Raw genomic sequence first — 21,180 nt, 5'->3', positions numbered from 1 at the left:
TTCCCCATCCTGACCACCCTTCCCGACCCTGACCACCCTTCCCGACCCTGACCACCCTTCCCCATCCTGACCACCTTTCCCCATCCTGACCACCCTTCTGGATCCTGACCACCCTTCCGGATCCTGACCACCCTTCCCCATCCTGACCATCCTTCCTGTGCAACCTCTGCTCCCCATGTCTCTGGGGCTCACCTTGGCCCAGCCGCTGGGAGTTCTGCTGTTCCTGCTGTTGCTGGTGCCTCCGGGCCAGCTTCTTCATCTGCAGGGGGACAAGCCAGGCACCCACTCAGTCTCAGCCTGCACGCCAGGCCCCCTTTATCCCCCTCACCCCACATGGACCCTTCCCTGCCTTCTCTCCATCCCCACCTCCCAGGTGTGCCCTAGACCCTGGAGTGGCAGTGACTTCTCACCTTTGCTCTTTGGTTCTGAAACCAGACCTGGACCACACGCACGCTGAGACCTGTCTCTGCCGCCAGTGTCTCTCGGACCTGACCCGGAGAGAGGGGGCAGGGCGGTCAGTGTAGATGGCAGCTGAGAGGTGGCAGTGGGTTGAGGGATGGAGGGACACTCCTGTCCCCAGTGATAGCAGTGGGTTGGGGAAGAAGACCTGGACCCACAATGAGCAAAAGAGGGGTGTTGGCCTCAGACCATTGCCCCCCTTCCCCACCCAACTCCTCACCTTCCGACAGGGCTTGGAGGAGACCTCAAAAGAAGCCTTGAAGGCTCTTCGCTGCTGCGTGGTGAGGATGGTCCGGGGCCGTTTGGGCCTTCTCGGGTCCTTCCCATCGTCTCCACTGCCCTTACTCTGGCTACCTTGCCCCTTTGCCGGCTTCATGTCTCCATCTTCGTCCTCACTCTTCACTGTGGAAGACACAATCCAACCTGTCAGTTTAAGCTTTGTATCTTGAGGTGAGAATTCCTCCACCCACCTGCTGTGGCCTCCATTGGCCTCAGGATAAAGTGGTTCCTTCCCTACGCACAGAGGGCCTTCTTTGCCTGGACCTTTATCTCCTGCTCCCTGCACGTCCCATGACCCACAAGCTTCCCTGTGGCATTGTCCACAGTTGCTGGTGCTCATGGGCTCAGGGAGACAGTGAATCAGGCCCCTGTGGGGAACAGGACCCAGGTGCACATGCATGGCCTCGCACGAGCCTCAGGTAGATACACACTAGAGTGTGTGCAGGATGCTGGCGCTCCCACACAAGGGCAGATCTGCTCTTACGTGTCTCTGAAGGCCAGCAGCCTCCTGCATAGGCATGTGGCAACTATGGCCCAGGCTGGTCCTGGGCTTCCGCAACTCATCATGTTTGAAACCCACCTTCAGCTGGCCTCTTAGGGTCATGTGTCATGCTAGCTGGGGATCAGGGTGAAAAGAGAAGAATGTCAGGAGCCTTCTTTCTTGAGACCTCCAAGGACTAGCAGCTGACAGAGACGCAGGGGCCAGGCATCCTCACAGGAGGACTTAGGACCGTGAGATGCAAGCGTGTGTGTGCACACACACACACAGTGTGCTCACTGGGGATACACATACCTGCATCTTGGCACAGAGGTCCACACATATGCTGCTTAGAGACATTTACAATCATGGGCACACAGAGGCTGGTACCCACAGGCAGGGACATACATGCCAAGACACATGTGGCATGAAGAAACATGTATGTACACCAAGCAACACACAAACACTTCCATGACCCCAGGGTTTGGGGCCTTAGAGAGCCAGGTACATGGCTGAGGTTCCTAATGGCCACCAGCTTCCGACACCCCTCACCTCTCCCTAGCCCCACTTTCTCTGGAGGTGAGCCCCATGGAGGACTGTGTTCCCTTCTACCTTATCTGTAAGCTGGGCCAGTGCCCTTCCCTTCCGTGGGAGTGCAGGTGGCCACAGGGATGCGGTCACAGTGTCTAACCCATGGATGGCCAGCAGCAGGTACATAAGGACTCTGTCACACTGAGGCCCAGATACTGGGGCCCTGGCAATGGCAGACACTCCCCACATGGGCAGAAGCCATCCCTGTGGGTCTAGGATACCTCAAAGGACAGGCCAATCATCTCAGCATGTGCCCTGCTCAAGTTTCAGGAGTGACAGGGTGCTAGCTGAACTTCAGACCTTGCCAGAGAGCAAGTGCATGCATGCACAGTGCATGTGAGTGTTTATACAAACATGCATATGTAACCTGAGTGTACTGGTTAGCTGCAGAGATATGAAGCACATATGTGTGTGTGTGTTTGCGTGCGTGTGCGCCTAGGGAGAGCTTTGCATGCTTGGGTGTGTGAGCACATGTCCCCACATAGGGCACATGGGGTGGTGTCTCTATGGCACTGGGTACATGTGTGGTCAGATAGGCATACAGGTGTGTGTGCTCTGGAGCTGGCACCCAGATAAATACTAGGGTGGCATGCAGGGATGGGTGTGACACACCAGTGCTCTATGTGTGTGGGTGCAGGTCTGTAGAGCTCAGAAGCCCCCCTCCAGCATCCCACTGAACCACGTCCTGCAGCTGTCCCAGCCCAGGCTCACCAGAGTCAGACTCGTCGGGGCTCACGGAACTGAGAAGATCCTTCTCCTTCTCGTAGTCGCCCTTACACAGCAGCTGGCCCTCCTTGAGCACGAACTCATCCCCCTTCCGCAGCTGCCTCTCGCACACGCAGCAGCAGAAGCAGCCCAAGTGGTACACACACTCGAGCGCCCGCATCACAAACTCGGTAGGCGCGATCTTCTCCATGCAGCCGCTGCATTTTGCCGCGAAGAGCCTGCAGGGCACGAAGGAGGCACAGGCTGGGCTGAGAGAGTCTTGCCCAGGGCATCTCCCTCTGCCACCCTGGCGGACAGTGGGGTGGTAGTGGGGGGAACACCCTCCTCTTTTGCATGTCCCACGGACCGGTCAACTCTGTTTCTGGGTCTTCCGGCTCGGACATGGTAGCCACTAGAGGGCAGTGTTCAGGGTCAGTCTCATTTCCTGACCACTAGCCTCCTTCACCCCCATAGCCAAATAATCCCAATTTTGCCCTGCCCTCCAGCCGGGACCCTTCTCCCTACCCTGGGCTTCCAGATCCCTCAAACGCTTCAATCTTCTCTCACCTGTGCACACAGGACACAGAAGACTTTGTAACACACGTTGATCTTGTTCTTTCCTGATCCACACGCCTGTAGCTCCCAGTGCCCTTAGGAAAACATCCCACCTCACTACCCCTGGCTTCCTGGCTGTAATCCCTCAGAACAGCCACGAGGTCTCCAGAGCACCCTCACAGCAGCCCCTGGACACATCCTGTCCCTGCTCCTCGGCTTGGCGTCACCTTCTTGTCCCTTCGTTTTAGCCTGGGCACAGCTTACTGAAACATGGCTAGTAGCTGTACTCAGCACGTTACCCGTGCATGTCACCTGATCTTGCAGTGGCCCTTGAGACCAGAGAGACCTGAGGAAAAGGAAGTGCAGACCAGAGTTCCTCGTGCTCAGCGTACATGTGATGCAACAAACAACTCCCCGTGTGGGCTGATCCAGGCTCTGTCTCCCATCCAAGGGTCCAGCCCGAATAGGGTCTCCATGCCCCTGGCTGGCTTGTGCTGGAGGGTCCTGCTGTTCCGCTGACCGCTCCTCCCCACACCCCACCCTGCCACATGCTCGCTCTGTGGGAACTCAGCCTCAACAACACTTTGATGGAAAAATTTATGAAGAATCAAATTATTGCTGCTGGGAGGGAATTAAAACCATTTTTCATTCCCCGCATCCCCGGGCCACGTCTGCGGGCGCCACCTTGGGAGCACCGCGAGTCCCATCCCTCTTTATGGCCCGCCATCACGGGCACAGATTACAGCTGCAATTCTCTGCTAATCGGTTCTGGAGCAGGGACAGCAGTAAACGGCAGGCTCCAGCCCTGCCTCCCTTCCCGGGGCTGCCATCAGCACCGCCCACGACAAAATGCTATGGCGCAGTGGACAGGGATTCCTACAGTTCTGGTTGCTGCCCTGGCACTGGCCAGAGCTGTTGGCCTGGGGACGACTCCCGTACCCACCTCTATTCTGTCTGGCAGACTCCTATTCAACCTGCAACACCCAGCTCCAATGCCACCTTCTCTGGGAAGCCTTCTGTGATGATGCCCTAGTCTAGGGCACGTGGCCTCCCCTACCTGCCTCTGAATTTCCTTACTGCCTCAGGTTGCTCTGCTGCAAAGTGGGGGTACCAGAAGACCATCCTGAGGATTTGATGACATTGAGCATGTGAGTCAGCAAGAAGCCACTATGTATGTCTCCAAGGTGGGCCCAGCTCTAGTGAGGACACCTCAAAGCAGGTTATGGCTCCTTCTAGTTCCAGGGGGCCTCTGTGTGCATTTGTGGTGTGGGTATGCAAAGTCTGGGTGTGGGACTGAAGGTCAGAACAGGTGCTTGAGGCAAGTGAGAACCCTCTAGGCCCACCTCAGCCTGTGACTTTGCAAGGAAGGCACAGGCCGGGTAGTTTTGTTCAGGGCCCAACCTGTCCCATTGGCAGCCATAGGTAGGCAGAGCTCCTAAGAACCCATCTGGCCATGGACTCCTTCCCAGAGCAGATACCTACCCCTTGCAGCTGCTCTGTACCTGACCAAGGCACCCAGTAAGGGCTGCAGGGGTCTGAACAGCTGGAAACTGGCCATGTCTTGGCCATCTTGGCAGGCCCAGGTCCCAGGCCAGAGTCAGCACATCTTGTGGGGCTCCAAGACACAGAGCTTCCTAGGCTGCAGAGAGGCAGCCAGCAGGGTGTGTGTTGGGGGGTGACCCGCATTCAGCAACTATGCCACCAAGCTGGCACTCCCGCATTCAACAGCCACACTAATGCCTTGGCAGCAGGGGGTGGATTGCGACTTTCTCCAAGCTTATCAACACAATCTATTATTAATACCCCTCCAAAGGCTCCAGCAGCCATTTCCAGGCAGCACAGCCACTCGGGGCATCATCTGTTATCTAGATTGCAAGAGCCTGGGAAATAAAACAAACGGCGTGCACTTTATAAACGGAATGTGCCATCCGTTCGGTCTCCAAGCATCTCTCCACCCAATAAAACATCGGGGGGCACGTATGAAATACTCACTCCCAATTACGGGGCCGGCTTTGTCTACCACGCAGGGATAGAGTGAGAGCTACGCTCGAGCGCATGTGTGTGTGTATGGGGGTTCCCTTCTCTCTCCAAATCCCCTTCTCTCTCTCATCCCCTTCACCATGGGCACATGGCTGGAACCAGAAGCCACCGAGAGCCAAGGAGGAGCGGGCCAGCCACAGGCAGGACACTGCCATCACGGAAGCTCGGAAGCTTTGTGGGCAATTCCTCTCTCCCGGCCTCAGCTTGCTTCTCGGCACAGCAGGCAGGAGCTACCAGTTTAAAGCTGCCAGCAGACGGGGCGGGGACGCACCTTGGCTCCCCCACTTCACGGTGCAAACCCAGGGCTTTGCGTGTCCTAGATGAGCATTCTATGTCTAGCTCCAAAGCTCCCTTGCTATGTGACTTTGGGCAAGACATTTAACCTCCGAGACTCCAGTTCTCCATCTATGGGAACATTTGGGCTGGGAATGAAGCTCGGCTGGTAGCGTGCTTGTCTGGCCTGCACAAAGACCTGGGTTCCATCCCCAGTACCAAGTTTAACCAGGCATGGTAGTAAACACTTGTAATCTCAGCATCAGAGAGGTAGAGACAGGAGGATCAAAAGTTCAAGGTTGGGGCCAATGAGATGGTTCACTGGGTAGGACCTGCTTCATAAGTCGGAACCAGAGTTCAATCCCTCAAACACACAGAAAGGTGGAAGGAAGAAGAGATCTCCATGTGGCATCCTCTAGCGCGCATGCCCTCCCACCATACATGCAGTAATAAAAGAAATGGCTACATGGGACCCTGCCTTAAAAACAAAGAAAACAAACAAAAAAACGAGCCAGGCAGCTGTGGCGGCACACACTAACTTTAATCCAAGCACCCAGGAGGCAGAGGCAGGAGAATCTCTGAGTTAGAGGTCTATGGAGTGAGTTCCAGGAAAGCTGGTGCCACACAGGGAAACTGTCTCAAACCCCCAAAATGGTGGTAGTGGGGGGGGGGTTGTCCTAACTAACCGCAGAGCAACTGGGAAGATTAGGTGCCTGGGAGGCCCTTGGCACCATGCTGGTTCGGGGGCCTTGTGTTCCCTGCTTATTGGGGCCCCCACGATCTCTGGGTTGTGTGTACAAGTCCCAGCACGTCTCGCAGAATCCCCAAGGCCAGTCTCTCGAGCTCCCCTCTGCCATAATGGGTCTTGCTCTCTGGACTCGAAGACAGGACAGCTCGGTTGGTGGCCACCCACCTGCGTCATCTCTCTAGGTCCTCACAGACCAACCGGGAGGCAGGGCAGACACTTGTCTAAGGTCACACACAGCACTGCTCTGACCCTGTGAGTCCAGAGGGCCTTGTCTCTGGGTACTGGGTCTGTGCACCTGTCCCAAGGTTATAAGCTTCCTGGAGGCCCAATCCACATCACACCCCATGATTCTTCCTCTCCACAAAGGGTCTGGGTTCTTTACAAAGTAAACCGAGGGCTGGGCATGCACGAAACTGGGTTTGATCCCCAGGGTTGCATAAGCCAGACATGGTGACATACACATGTAATCCCAACACTCAGGAGGTGGGGCAGTAAGCTTAAAGTCATCCTTGACTAGATAGTGACTTTGAGGCCAGCTTGGGATCCATGAGATCCACTCTAAAAATAATAATAAAATAAATAAAAAACAAATTGAACATCACTCTATATGCACATTTTTTTTCAGTGATCACTGTGTAAAATATTCTATCGTGAGGACTTCCCTCTTTGAAAGAGTTCCAGGATGTAAGATCCCATTCCCATCAGCAATTGGTTTGGTTTGTCTAAAGCATAATTTATTAAACTCATAACAGGCTAATTAAAAAAAAGTCTGAAAACACAGTGTTTTGCAGAGGATTTGAATGTGGGTCACAAATCTGACAGACTAACGTCTTAGCCAGTGGCCACTGTGGGATGTCTGGAGCAAAGCTCCAGCTGCATACAGCACTGGCCTTTCTGAGATGTCCTCACCCCAGATGTCTTCAGCCAGTCCCCAGAGTTCAGGTGGTACATGCTGAGCTCAGAGCCCTGGCTCTGCCACTGTCAAGCCCTGGAACCTTGTTAAGTATGTACTCTTGTGCCTCAGTCTAGTGGGGACAATGATAGATATGCTGCTGGGGTGGGGCTGGGGCTGGGGTTGGGGGTGGGGCTGGGGGTGGGGGTGGCAGGGCTCCTGGCGATGGATGGGTAAAAGGGGAGTGTGATTGCTTCTATTACATCTTCAAGATTCCCAGCGCTGGGGCAGGAGAGATGGCTCAGTGGTTAAGAGCACTGACTGCTCTTCCAGGGGATCCAGGTTCAATTCCCAGCACCCACATGGCAGCTCACAACTGTCTGTAACTCCAGTTCCAGGGGACCTGACCTCCATGTTAAAACACCAAGGCACATAAAACAAAAACAGATAAATTAAAACTGTCCCCAGAGCTAGCCTAGCACTGTCGTTGAGTGGAGCTCCTTCCTCCTCCTCCTCTTCCTCCTCCTCACTGCACAGCATGCCCCATAAGTGCACTTTTTTTGTTTTTCGAGACAGGGTTTCTCTGTGTAGCTTTGTGCCTTTCCTGGAACTCTCTCTGTAGCCCAGGCTGGCCTCAAACTCACAGAGGTCCGCCTGGCTCTGCCTCCCGAGTGCTGGGATTAAAGGTGTGCGCCACCATCACCTGGCCCATCTGTGCACTTTACAGTGTGTGGGGCCCCAGCTGGGTTCTGAGGATAACTTCTACTGCACGTGTGCACTCGTGGCTCTCAGGGACCTCCTTCACCTCCTTCAGCCCTGGAGACAAGCCCTCAATGGGCAGCTTCAGTGATGAGTCAGCCTCCCCGCCTGTAATCACCACACTCCTCCCCAGCGGACACTGCTGCTTCTCACCTGATAAGGATCAAGCCTGAAGACACTCAAAAACCTAGCCCTACTTCCTTGCTGTGGTTTGGAGGCTAGCCTGTGGCACTATTAGCAGCAGGTGGTGTTTCTTAGGAAGGTAGGGGAAAGGTTAGGTCCCCGTGCCTTGAAAGGGGTCCTGGAAACCGTCATGATGTTCCACCCTACCATAGGCCCAAAGCCACTAGGCCAAGTGACCATGGACCAAAGCCTCTAAAATCATGAGCCAAAATAGATCTTTCCTTTTTAGCAGATGATTGCCTCAGGGGTTTTGTGACGGTGACAGAAAGCTGACACTGCTTCGTTGAGTCAAAGCAGACTTCAGTTTACTTCACAACACTTGAGAGCACAGAATAATCTCAAGGTAAAGCCCAAGATCAAACCATGGCCCTCTAAGCCACATCCTGGCCTGTCACCAGCCGACTTTTCACTGTCCCCAAACCCAGCAATTCCCATCGGCTTCCAAGGCTGGCCTCTTCTCTCGCTCTTCCCCTTGTTTCTGGACTGTTCATCCTTCAAGGCCTGCTTCAAAGGTCCCCTTCTGTGAGGGCTTCCCTGATGCATTATCAGCCATTCTGTATTTATGTGTCCAATGTCCCTACTGAGCTAGGAATTGACACGGGGTCTTCTAACTCACCCCCAGATCTGACACCGAGATTGTTAGCATTTGTTGAATGGATGAACAACTTTGTGAGAAATGAAATGGCAGCCAGATTGGGTGAGAAAAACATTATGTTTCTTTAAGGGGCTCTAAGAATATCACTAGGTAACAAGACACAGATTTGCTCTCTCTAGAAACACACCGGAGTCTGTCTGTCTCTCTCTGTCAAGGCTTCTGTCAGAATGTCACAGTGGCTGAGGCAGAGCTCCTGGACATAACTGCTGGATTCTTCTCTCCGACAGAGACCAGGTGAATGGGTGCTGCTGGTTTGGTGGCCTTCTGTGCCCACTGCGGCACCTTCTTTGATTCATCCAGCCACACTCTGGCTCTGAGGACGCCTGGGCACAGAGCCAGACTGCCTGGTCCCACAGAGATGACCACAGTGTGGCAGGTGATCTGCCAGGCTGTGCTCACCACAGAAGGCTGGGATGACAAATGTGGGGGACAGCTGGGGACTTCCTTGTGGAGGGGACATAATACAGGCCTAGGGAATTGGTTCTGGGAGGTGGCAGGAGTGATTTTGAATCCTAGCTCTGCCCTACTAGCTTCCTGATTTTGGGACAAGGCACTCTATCCTGACAGTCTGGCTCCCTGTGAGAAAATGGAGGTTGGGTGCCCACCTAGCAGGTGTGGTAGTCTTCTCCAGGACACACTCAGGTGGTGGCAGGATTCCAGATTCCACTGATGGGGCTCGAGATAGCAAGAGCTCCCTGTGGTATGGGGTTCTTACAGTTGGGGGCTGTGGTACCCTATGATGTAGGTACAGGGGTGAGGGGTAGGCCTCCAATGCCTGGGGACAGGGCCCTGGAGAGTAGGGGTGGGAGGGACCGCAGGAGCCAGCCCATCACTGGGACTTACTGACATCTCCCCATGTGTCTGTGCATCCTTATCATTCCGGGCTTAGCTGTTTTTTATTTGGAGACAAAAAGGGGCCTGTTGATGGGATCCAACTCAAACCAGCTGCAAACATCTGCTTTGATGCGGCAGGAGCCGCAGGCAGGCCCGGAGTGCGTGTCAATCAGGCGGCTGGAATGTGCAGCGTGGCTGGCCATGCTCACTGGCTGCCGGTGTGGTACCTCCTGGCCTGCCAGGGCTTGGCAGGGCCTTGCTGACCTGCCGCCTGCCCAGCCGGCATGAGGGTTGCCCCGGGCTTCTCTTAGCCCTTTGATCCACCTCCAGGGCACAGTGGGGAGGCCCCAGCCAGGGCTGGAGGTCACCAGCCATAGGCAGGCAGGGACCAGTCCAGCTTGGAGACTTAGGTACTGCCCCCATACCAACAGGCACACATTCAGGGATCCCACAGACACTGGCATCTTCTCCATGCCAGGCACTAAATGAGGATGGAGCTGGGAGCAGAAGAAAGGGACCATCCCAGGCTCCACCTCAACTTCCATTCTCACAGCAGAGGGGACATTCCATAGGTTAGAATAGCGTGTGTCTATCTGAACAAAGAGACCATCACACACACAATGTACCAAAGGAGACAATAAAGTAACACAGAGGCCAAGGAGGGGTCTAGAGGGCTGCAGTTTTAGAGAGGGCAGTCAGAGGCAGCTGGACATCTAGGGAAGGGGTTCCAGCTGTAGGGGACAGCAGTGTAAAGGCCCTGAGGTTGGAGTGCACATGGAGTGCCAGGAAGTGGCACTGTGTCCAGCACCATGGCTGGAGCAGGTGAATGGAGGGAAGGGACCCAGGTGCAGGCAGAGCTGGGGGAGGGCTGCTCATGTGGCCTGGGAGGGCTGCGAGCTAATAGACTAGCACTTAAAAGTCTTTTTAAAAATAATTTATTTAACTTTATTTATGTGCATTGGTATAACAGTGTCAGATTCTCTGGAACTGGAGTTGCAGACAGTTGGGAGCTGTCATGTGGGTGCTGGGAATTGAACCCAGGGCCTCTAGAAGAGCAGCCAATGCTCTTAACAACTAAGCTATCTCTCCAGCCCCCTTGAAAGTGTATTTAAACATTTATTATTTGTTTGTTTATTTATTTAGTGTGCATGTGGTGGGGGCCAACTGTCTGAGTCAGTTCTTCCCCTCAACCGTGAGGGCTCCGGGAATTGAACTCAGATCATCAGTCTTGGTGGCAAGCACCTTAACTCACTAAGCCATCCGTTTGGCCCTCTGGTTTGGCATCTTAACTGGCTCTCTCCAGTAGCTGTGTGGCTATGACGGACAGATGAGGAGCAGAGACAGGATTGGGGACATCAACCCAGCGACCTAGGTGAGATGAGGTCAGCATCCGGAAGTAGCCTGACCCCCGGAGCCTTCCAAAGGAGAGGATGCCAGAGGAAAGGTGGGTCTGACCCTCTCAACAAGTCGGGGGTGGGCACTAGAAAGGAAAGCCGAGGCACAGTAAGGGAGGGCAGGATGGGGCCTCAGCTCTGGACAGGATGTGCCCAGGGGCAGCACCTGACATCTGAAGTTCTGGAGAAGCTTAGATGGGAACACACACATTGGTATGGACATGAGCATAGACATACATGAGCACACACATACACAGACATACACATGTGCATACCCATGCAGTCCTACAGAATGAGCTTGGACCATGTCCCATCTTCAGTGGAACTCATCATGGAGCTGGGTGGGCACTGCTCTGAAACCAGGCACTCCTGGGTAACAGACAGGAGCCCTCTTGCCACCAGGGAGAGACAAAGTCTAGGACAGGGGGAAGTGGATGAGGCCCTCTCCCCGTCTGAGCACCTTCCCATGAAGACCTGGGGTCCAGCTCAGGATGCTGATCCAGACAGAAGAGACACAGGAAAGCCCGTGAAGGCAGCCAAGCCTTCGTGTGAGGGCACCAGGCTGGGGCTTCGTCTGTGGTTGATGTATGGGCCCTAGTATAGCTTGGATAGTAGAGGGTTTGTTGGCACACAAGAAGGCTTGGGTTTGATCCCTAGCACCACATAAAGGCAAATGGCTGATGTTATCCTAAACCCCACAGAGAGGATTGCTCTCACCACATTCCTGCACCTGCTGTGAGCCACGCCCTGGACTGCCCCTTCCTTTCCTTCTGCCGCCCATCCTGCCTCAGGAGCCATCCAGGCCCCTTCCCCTCCCGCACCGAACCTGCGCTCACGAGCTCCCGACCCTGGACTCCACAGCCCTCTCAGTCCTGTTACTGCTCCACTCTGCGTCTTAGAGTCTAAGACTTCCTGAAGTGTTTCCTACAGACCAAAAAGGCACCAGGCTGCTGCTCTCCTGGCCCCTTTGCAGGCGGCGGCACACAGGGGTGGGGGTGGGGAGCTGGGGCGGGGCAGGGGTGGGGGGCCGCGGGGGCGGGGGTTCTGTTCTGGAAGCCCTCTGTGGTTTCCTCCTGCCCACCTGTGATAGCTTTGTTTCACTCTGTCCACTCGGAGTGGCCAGGTCCATGTCCTAGGCTGGAGGTGCTGAGTGTGTGAACAGTCCAGGTGGAAGATGAGAAAGCCCACACCACGAGACATGGAGCCGCTGGCTTTGTCTTGGGCTCCTCCATGACTAGCAAGGGCTGGGTTCAGAGCCACGTGCCCAGGAAGGGCTGTAGGACTAAGGCAAAGCCTGAGTAGGTACGTATATACTCAGCCAGGTAGAACGCAGAGCTGGGCAGCCAGAAACCTGCTGGCTGCTTCAAACACCCCAGAAGAGCTGAGGGTGGTGACCCTCATCTCATCTGTAATTGAGGATAGCCCCAAGTTCAAAGCCAATGTCTACATAATGGGTTCCAGGCAAACCAGTACCACATAGTGAGTTCCTATCTCAAAACAAACAAACAAACAAACAAACAAACAAACAAACAAAAAAACAAAAAAACAAAAAACATTTCAGAGGAGGAAAGACAAGAGGGCTTATTGGGTAAAGTGCTTGCTGCACAAGACTGGGGACCGAGTTCAATCCCTGGAGCTCATAAAAAGGTGGAAGGAGAGAACCAACTCCACGAAGCTGTCTTCTGACCTCCATGGGTGCACAGAGGCGCGCGCACACACACACACACACACACACACACACACCCTTTTTTTTAAAGACTGCATAGGCTTCCAGTGAGGGAATGTGCATGTGTGTGTGCAGTGGGAGTTGACTTGAGAATTGCATTCTGTGCAGAGACAGACAAGCAGAGGCCATCCCAGGAGGGAGCAGCTGGAAAAGCAAAGGTATGAGGAGGCCTTTTGAAAGGCTGGAGAGACAGTGCATTCGATTGGAACAGCCTGGTAGGAATGAAACGTCAGCGAGCAAGGCTGCAGGTCCAACACTCAAGACCTGAAGATAAAGCACACACTTTTCTTCTGTACAATGATACATCCGTGCACCCATTCACAGTCACCTAACTGGGTACACATTCATCCACTCTCCCATTACTTATCCATCTTCCCATCCCTTTATCCATAAATCAGTCTAGCCAGCCAGTCACCCACTCATGTATCCATCTATCACTCACCCATCCACCTATCTACCCATCCATGTGTCCATCCACCTATCATCTATCAGTCCATCTAGCCACTCACACATGTATTCCTCCTCTATTACCATCCACCTACTCATCCATTTTCTTACATCCACCCATCATTCATCCATTTACCATCTAGCCACACCTTTATTCATCCCATCCACTTCTGTCTATACCCACCCATTGCCTCAGCCATCCACTCATCCACAGACTGCCTGCTCATCCATCCCAACCTCTCACTGCAATGTGAAGTGTTAGCATTTGCCAAACACACACCACAGCCAATTGCTGTGTCGGGTGACAAGGACTGAGTGGGAAGAGGGTCCAGGGGCTCTCCTGGTGGAAGGAACAGCAGCATTCAAGAGAAGGGGGTCCCTGCAGGAGGGACCTGGGACACAACCGTGGGGCAGAACACTGACCAAACTTGTGGTTTACTATTCTAAACCCAAAGATTTTGGCTTCTTTGTATAAACTGTAGCAGGGTTTAATTAGGGTTCTATCAACATTGATAAACTTTCTTTGAGCTAGTGTGTTCTAGAAGAAACTCCATTAAGGCAATTTAATTTTTTTGATCAATTTTCTTTCTAGTATAGTTAAATAATTTACAACTTCTCCTTTTTCATTTTTTTCTTTTACTAAAATTGTTTTTATTGAGACAAATGATTTTTTCACAGGACTTTTTAAGAGGGCTTGCTCTGCTGTGAGGTTTGTCCTCCCCAGCCTTGCTGATGGCCAGTGGCAATGCGTTACACCTGCGCAGCCTCCCTGCTGGCAGCTGGACTTCACACGGACTTTTTTATTTACCAAGGTAAATCTCCCCCAGGATCAGGAGGGTGTTTTCCAATCCTGCCAACTCAATCACTGAAGTTTGTTTTCACAAATCTCACCAGGCAGCCAATGAAAACACACCTACCCAGGGACCGAAACACCGGACTTCAAGGTGTCCTGTATGGACTGCAAGTGTCCCCAGCACCTGTGTTCCTTCTTGTCCTTCAGGGACTCAGACAGCACCTCCTTCTCTTGATCCCCATGTTTCTCAGAGTCTAGTCCCTTACTAACACGTCTGAGTTTTGCCAAAGAGCCTTAAGCCTATGCTAGCTGGGTAGTTTGTTTCCCTTCAGGTGAGCCGGTCCTCTCCTCCCTCGCCCTCTGCTCCATGCTCCCCCTGACGTAGCCATGGATAACACAAGCTGTCTTGGCACAGATGCTCCAGTCACGTGAGATCTGGCCCAAGCCTCTCCTCCACTGCGCATTTGTAAGCGCACACATTTCTCTGGTCCCGCTCTGGTCTGAACCCACATTGTGACGCATGTATAAGGTCCTACCAAGTGAGGCACTCATGAAATCTGCTCAGCCCAAAGCTCACAGCTACACAGGAAAAGCCTTTCTTCAAACACGCTTCCCTCCCGCCCCACCTCCCCAATCAGTGATGGCACACGCCTTTAATCCCAGCACTCAGGAGGCAGAGGCAGGCGGATTCCTGAGTTCCAAGCCAGCCTGGTCTACACAGAGAAACCTTAAAATCAAAAACAAAAACTAACCAAACAAACAAAAACAAAAAACTCACACACATACAAAAAAAAAATAAAAAAAATAAAAAAAAATAAAAAAGATCCGAGGATAGCCTCTTGGAAAGGTAGGGTCCCTTCCTCGATGCAGAGTGCCGGATAGGCGGGCACCACACTTTTCTAAGAGTTGGGAAGGTGGTTGGGGAGAACAGGGAAGAGGTGCCAGAGATAGGGAGCCTGAGAGTTGCTCTTGGGGTGACTTTTGGGAGGACACAGTTATAGTTGGTGAGTAGAACAAGTCCCTATGATGAGCCACAGGATTCTGAGAGGTGGGTGCAGGAGGGGCCGGCTGAGAGTGACGAGAGGTTTGGAAGCCTGAGGGCTGGACCTCTCAAAAGCCGGTGGGCTCTCTCCTGCAGGCTGGGGGTGGCCGGGGCAGGTTAAGCCTGGTGTCCCTGCAGGGCAGGGCATACAAGGCCACTCATGCAAGGCCACTCCTGGGGACCCCCCTCTACTGTTGGCCCGTTTAGTGGGTAACTGATCGCCCCACGCCCCGCCCCAGCCGCCCGCTGCCCGCGTGAGCCGCTTAATCACCGCCCGCCCGGCTGCATTAGCATAGTAATGGCCTTTAAATTGAGCCTCTTTGTTTTTTAATTAAGCTCCCAGCAGGTACAGAGAAGAGCGATTATTGAGGAAGCTGCCAGCGCTAATCGCCCGCAGTCATTTGACAATTAAAAAGCGCCTAGCTTTAACCCTTTCCCTGCGCCCGCAGCAGTACCCCCCAGCGTTTAGCACCCGCTGTGTGTGTGTGCACGCTTTCGACTGGGATCGGGGATCCCTCCCCTAGCAACTCAGAGAGGTCCTTGCCAACACCCCCATTTTGATGAGGGGCAAACTGAGGAACAGAGCAGGGAGGTAACTTGCCCAAGGCACACAGTTTGGGCGTGGAAGACAGGAGTTTGGCAGACAGGTTGCTATGGAGACTCAGTGGCCAGCCTTGGCGCCTTGCAGCGCCCTCTGCTAAGAACACCTTCCCACTTACAGAGTATGGCAAAAATCTTCTCACCCTTCTAATGCCCGTGGGGTGGAATTCCCAGGCCTCCTCTCCTTCTCCTTACCCATCCCGTGCTGTGTACAGGCACGGGACTGGGCCTCCCGCACGCCTGAGAACAGCTGTGTAAGAAGAGGTGGGAGTGGGCTCTGCCCACATGGGAGGGGTACCGTAAGTGGGACAGGTAAATTCAAAGACAAGCACCAGGTCCAGCCCCTCCAGGGAGAGGTGGTCGGAGACACCTGGCCGCTGAAGTTTGGAGGGAGGGTCTAGGAAAGGCTGCAGTGTGTCGGAAGATCCAGAGGCACCACCAGCATGACCTAGAAAGAAAAGCTGAAGGGGAGGGCAAACGGAACCAGAGGAGCGGGGCAGAGCGGGAGCAGCCAAGGGGCGGGTCTTACAGGCTTCACAAACAAGTGCACTTACATTTAAATGGGTAATGCCTCCCGTGATTTACTACAGAAACGTCCAAAAGGCAGCTGGCTGCCGCCTCCTCCACCGTATCCCTAGACTCCAGATACTCTCCCCAGAGAGATAAGTAACACATGGGTGTGTGGACCCATGCACCCCCACCCCAAGCTTGGCCTTTTCTAAAGAGGACTGGCTGGGTCTGTCTGTCTCTGTCTCTCTGTCTCTGTCTCTCTGTCTCTGTCTCTCTCTCTCTCTCTCTCTCTCTCTCTCACACACACACACACACACACACACACACACACACACACACACACACAACCACTCTTCACTAGGGCACCTGACTTCCAGCTGCCGGATCCTTCACCATAGGCTCAAACTCGGATTTACTTAACCTGCACCCCGCGGAGGCCTTGTGGGCCATTTAAAGGATTTTGTCTTACTCTCAAGAACCATTGAAGGGTTCTAAATGGGGAGTGGCTTGAGTGATTTACATTTTCAAAAGATCACTTTGGCTCCTAGCTGGAGCCCTCTGAGAACTGCGTTGGGGTCCCGCAGGAGGCAGAGCAGCTTCTTTCTGGCTGGGGGTCAGAGAGTGGAGATGGTTTGGGAGAGAGCCATTGGGTGGGCAATGCACTGGACTTGGGGCAGGATAGAGGATGCTCCAACCCTGGCCACCGAGATGGGGCGCCGGGTGGTGGAAGCCGGCGCTCGGTCACTGATGTCCTGTCACCTCAGGGCAGGAGCCTCCCATGATGGGGAGGGCCCACAGACGCTCAGGAGGAGATGGGGGGCCTGGTCCCCTCCCCCCCCCAAGGTTTCCAAGCTCTGTCCCTGTCCGGCTCAGTTTCTCAGGGGCTCTGACCTCATCTCACATGCTCTGTATTCTACTTCAGGTTGAGTGGACGAAGCCTGGCAGGGGCTGTGTCTTTCATAGAGAACTATCCCCAGGGTGTGTGGGGCAAGAGGGGAATTGGGATAGAAAGAGGAGCACTTGGCCCTCGTCACTCTTTTTTCTCTGTTCCAGGCTTGGGAGTGGAATGGGACAGGCTGTCGGCACCCTGGAGCCCCCCTCGCTCTGCCTATGACTCAGAGCTGGGGAGGGGGCAGTCAGGGCCACCCACCGGCTGCCTTGTCCCCTGGGCAGAGGCAGGAAGCAAGGAGCCCTTGCAGGCAGCTAGGGGTTAACAACCAGCCCACCCCCATCTATCAGCTAACATCTCCCAAACAGACAGACAGACACGGCAGCTGTCCAAACAGGCCTGTGTACCTGGCCACAGCCTCGGAGGGGACAGGGCAGTGCTATTTACTCAGCTCCTGCCCCCACCACACGCACTCACACACACACACACACACACACACACACACACACACACACACACACGGGCATTTCCATGCAGTCTCCCTTGGGTTTGTGCTGAAGGTTCGACAGTTCATAATGCTAATCATCCTTGTTCTGAACTGGGGGTCTCTGGACACTAGTGTTAGGACTGATTGTCCAGCCCAACCATTGCCACTCACCATGAGCAGAGAAGCAGCACTAAACTGCTCTCAGAGCAGAAACTGATACCGGGAGCATGGGAACCGGGGAACCATCTCAGACACCCTGGGGGCTTGTCAGGCTTCCTTCTCCCTCCCTCATGGCTCCCTGACCAGCTCCAATCGTGGTTCCAGTGCAAAGGCACCAGCTACCATTCACTTCAGTTGAGTGGTCCAGGAAGTTCCCTCCATCACACCTGTCCATCACCAACCAGGATGCTTCATACAGGGTTCCTAGGTCTGACCCTCCTCAGTGTTGAGCTACCTCCCACCTCTCCACTGGTCCCCAGGTCTGGTGTATCAGGTGCCCGGGAAGTCCGGCCATGAGCATGGCCCCCTCTCCCTCTGTTGGTGGCTCCCTATGCATTCTGCAAGCTCTCCCCAATGCTCCTTCCCTGGGGAAAGTGTTAAGGCTCCGCTCCTGCTCAGCTCAACTTGTACCTCCTACACAGAGCCTGGGTATCTAACTCCCCCGTGGCAGAAGGCTTCTATTTTACAGAAAGAAAACCAAGACTCACAGAGGCACCACACCTGTGCCAAGCCCCACAGCTACAGTACGGGCCCCACACAAGCAGCAAGATAGGGACTGGAGGGTGGCTTAATGGTTAAGAGTGCTTGTGGCCCTTGCAGAGGACTGGAATTTGGTTCCTTGCATCCATGGTAGGTGGCTCACAATTGCCTGGAATTCCAACTTCAGGCTATCTAATGCCCTCTTTCGGCATTCATAGGTACACACAGGCACATGCACACACATGCATGCACACACTCACACTAAGAGAAGAAAAAGAAGAGGAGGAGGAGGAAGAGGAGGAGGAGGAGGAGGAGGAGGAGGAGGAGGAGGAGAAGGAGAAGGAGAAGGAGAAGGAGAAGGAGAAGGAGAAGGAGAAGGAGAAGGAGAAGGAGAAGGAGAAGGAGAAGGAGAAGGAGAAGGAGAAGGAGAAGGAGAAGGAGAAGGAGAAGGAGAAGGAGAAGGAGAAGGAGAAGGAGAAGGAGAAGGAGAAGAAGAAGAAGAAGAAGAAGAAGAAGAAGAAGAAGAAGAAGAAGAAGAAGAAGAAGAAGAAGAAGAAGAAGAAACAGAAGCAGCGGCAAAGGTAGGTGCAATCTTGGGGGAAGGACAAAGCCCTTGACTCATGTGTCAAGTCCTAACAGGGTAGCATAGGCCAGCAGTGAGAGATGCCCAATTTGACCAAGGTGCCCTGGATCTGTGAACCAAGGTGCCCAGGGAGGGATGCCCCACTTATCAGGGCTCTCATGAACTCAGGCTCAGGCTCCGCTAGCAGGGACATGTGCATCCCTAAGAAGTGTATCCTCTCCCCAAGGCCAGGCTCTAGAAGGCTCTTCAGTGCCCCTACCCAGTGTGACATCTTTACAGCACATGCTGGGCCTGCGAAGGCCTGGGTGGGGTGAGGGGACTGTAAATTCCTGGGCCCCTGGCTTTCCATCCCTAACAACCTCCTCCCGTGGCCACAGCGCCTGTCCCTTCGCAGCCAATTTACATGAGGGGTCCCAGACCTTGGGCGTAAAGCATTCCAGACTCCAGAGAGGGGGCAACTATTGTTTCTTTGGGAAAAATAAAATAAAATATAAAATAAACCGGATCTCTGCAGCGTCTAATCACTCTCATATGTGCTATGGGGTTCCCAGCGTGGACAACCCTTTCCAGTGTGAGAGCCCCTGGGGCACAAACCTGGCTTCCCTGCAAGAGATGGAGGCAGAGGGCAGAGCCACTGGGCCCCTGTCTAATTTAATCTACTCCATAACCTCACAATGACTGAATGTCCCATTTCACAGAGGGTACAACTGAGTCTCTCGTTCAAGGTCAACAGCCAGTACCTAGCCCTGTCAGGATGTCTCCTGGGAACTGCCCTGCACTGAGTGGCCTCCCTGTGTGAGGGCCGTGCACTGCCCTCGTAAGGGGTCTGCTCCCACCAGGCCTGCCCCAGGCAGGCCCGCCATAACCGCAGCTGGGGCCTGAAAGCATCAAAGCTGGTTTTTAATAAGGAGGATGAATCTTCTTGGAAGCCTCAATCCAGGAGTGGGGGGGTGGGGGTGGCCAGGCAGCCACCGACCTTAGTTCTTCTGCCCCTCTGAAGGCAGGGAGGGGAGCCCTGGCCCAGTGGCCTGTCACTGGCCGCTGGGGGCCTGGGCGGTGGGGGGTGGCTGCCCCGGGCCTGGAGGGAGCTGGCTCCGCTAGCAGAGTAAGCTCACAGGATATTACACAGCCTTTGTGTGCCTGGTGACCCAGCTGCTGGTTATTGAAAAATTCCACCGCTCGGCACAGGGCAGGCCTGCTGACCCCTCATCCCAGGACGCGCCTATCTTTCAAAAGATACAGGATTAGAGCAGCAGGCACGACCCTGAGCAAAGCCCGTCTGGGGTGTCTGTGTTTTCGTGGCCTCACGGGATACTGGTTGGAGTGGGTTCTTGGCGCAGGATTTAATTAGTTGGAATCAGTCTGCGATTACTGTGGCGACTATTTACCCAGGCACTCAGCAGTCTGAGCCCTACTCAGAACAAAGATGGGCCCCTCAGCCCTGGGCTGGCCAGGCCAGGGGCCCCAGCTGAGCTTGGGCCCAGCTGGGCCGGCAGGGAGAGCTGCAGGCCCGGCCGGCCAGACCTTCTGCCTGCGCACCTCATTTAGTCAATATTTGTGGGTTTTCAAAATGCAAAGCATCTACATGGGGCTTTTAAAAAATTAAAGCATCTCAAGAAATTTATGGCCAACTTCCGAGTGGCCCCTCCCCCAGTTCGTGGCTCTGTGGCGGTGGTCAGGCAGAGCGAGTTTGCTGGGGTGGGATGGAATTCCTGCAGGAGGATGGTAGGGGGGCTATGCCCAGAGGCTGGCCTAGCCCCCACTCTGCCTCCTCAGGTGTGTGTGTGTGTGTGTGTGTGTGTGTGTGTGTGTGTGTGTGTGTGTGTGTCTACAAACACGCACATGTGGCAACTACTTTGCTTAGGGAGGTGAGCTGATTTCTCTTGCTTGTACCCATTCCCATACCATGGGAGCTTTCCTAAGGCCTACAGTGCAACTGGGAACAGGAACTATGAGTGTCCATGTATGTAGTCTAGATGGCTCCTCCTCCTGCATACGCCTGCCTGTCAATGCACATGTGCATGCCTCCTGGGCTCATACTTACCTGTCTGCAGCTGTTCAGCTCTTGGTATACAGCCAATGTTTAGCAGTCTACATCTACACACACTTACAAATCCAAGTGTGCTCCACTCTATGCACACATGCTATGCACATGGACCCACACACACCGACACAGGCCACTGCTCTAAGCATGTTCACACATTCATACACAATGTCTGTACACACATGTACATATGTGTGTCCCCACTTGTGGAGACATCAGCTTCCCCGAACCTATGGGAGGCTACAGGGGTAGTTTTGCAGCCCAGAGTCAGGTGTGGCTTAGAGATACTTTGGGTTTTGTTGTTTGTACATTTATCTGTTGGCAGGGTCTCACTATGTAGCCCTGGATGGATTAGAACTCTCTCTGCATCCAGAGTGCTGGGATTACAGGTGTGAGTCACCACACCTTGCTAAGGTAGTTCTAATGTGGAATAGGACCTCTCTGGTCAGGAACGCTGCCAGATCAGACTACAAGGCAGATCTGGGGGTCTGGCCCTTCATTTAGGCAGGCCTTGT

General features: G+C 54.0%; 1 protein-coding gene across 2 annotated transcripts in view; it reads right to left on the bottom strand.

The window, feature by feature from the left end:
- Lmx1b (LIM homeobox transcription factor 1 beta) overlaps nt 1-21,180 on the bottom strand; it is an 80,950-nt gene that overhangs the window by 6,213 nt on the left and 53,557 nt on the right. For both annotated transcript variants that reach the window (XM_076568839.1, XM_006988719.3), the window contains exons 3-6: nt 2,519-2,751; nt 680-861; nt 411-488; nt 193-259 (exon numbers count right to left, since the gene is read on the bottom strand). In XM_076568839.1, coding sequence (XP_076424954.1) covers nt 193-259; nt 411-488; nt 680-861; nt 2,519-2,751 — 560 coding nt within the window. The remainder of the gene's footprint in view (nt 1-192; nt 260-410; nt 489-679; nt 862-2,518; nt 2,752-21,180) is intronic.

This window comes from Peromyscus maniculatus, chromosome 4, assembly GCF_049852395.1.
Source record: "Peromyscus maniculatus bairdii isolate BWxNUB_F1_BW_parent chromosome 4, HU_Pman_BW_mat_3.1, whole genome shotgun sequence".
NCBI classification, from domain to species: domain Eukaryota; kingdom Metazoa; phylum Chordata; class Mammalia; order Rodentia; family Cricetidae; genus Peromyscus; species Peromyscus maniculatus.
This window is presented reverse-complemented; position numbering and strand designations above follow the sequence as displayed.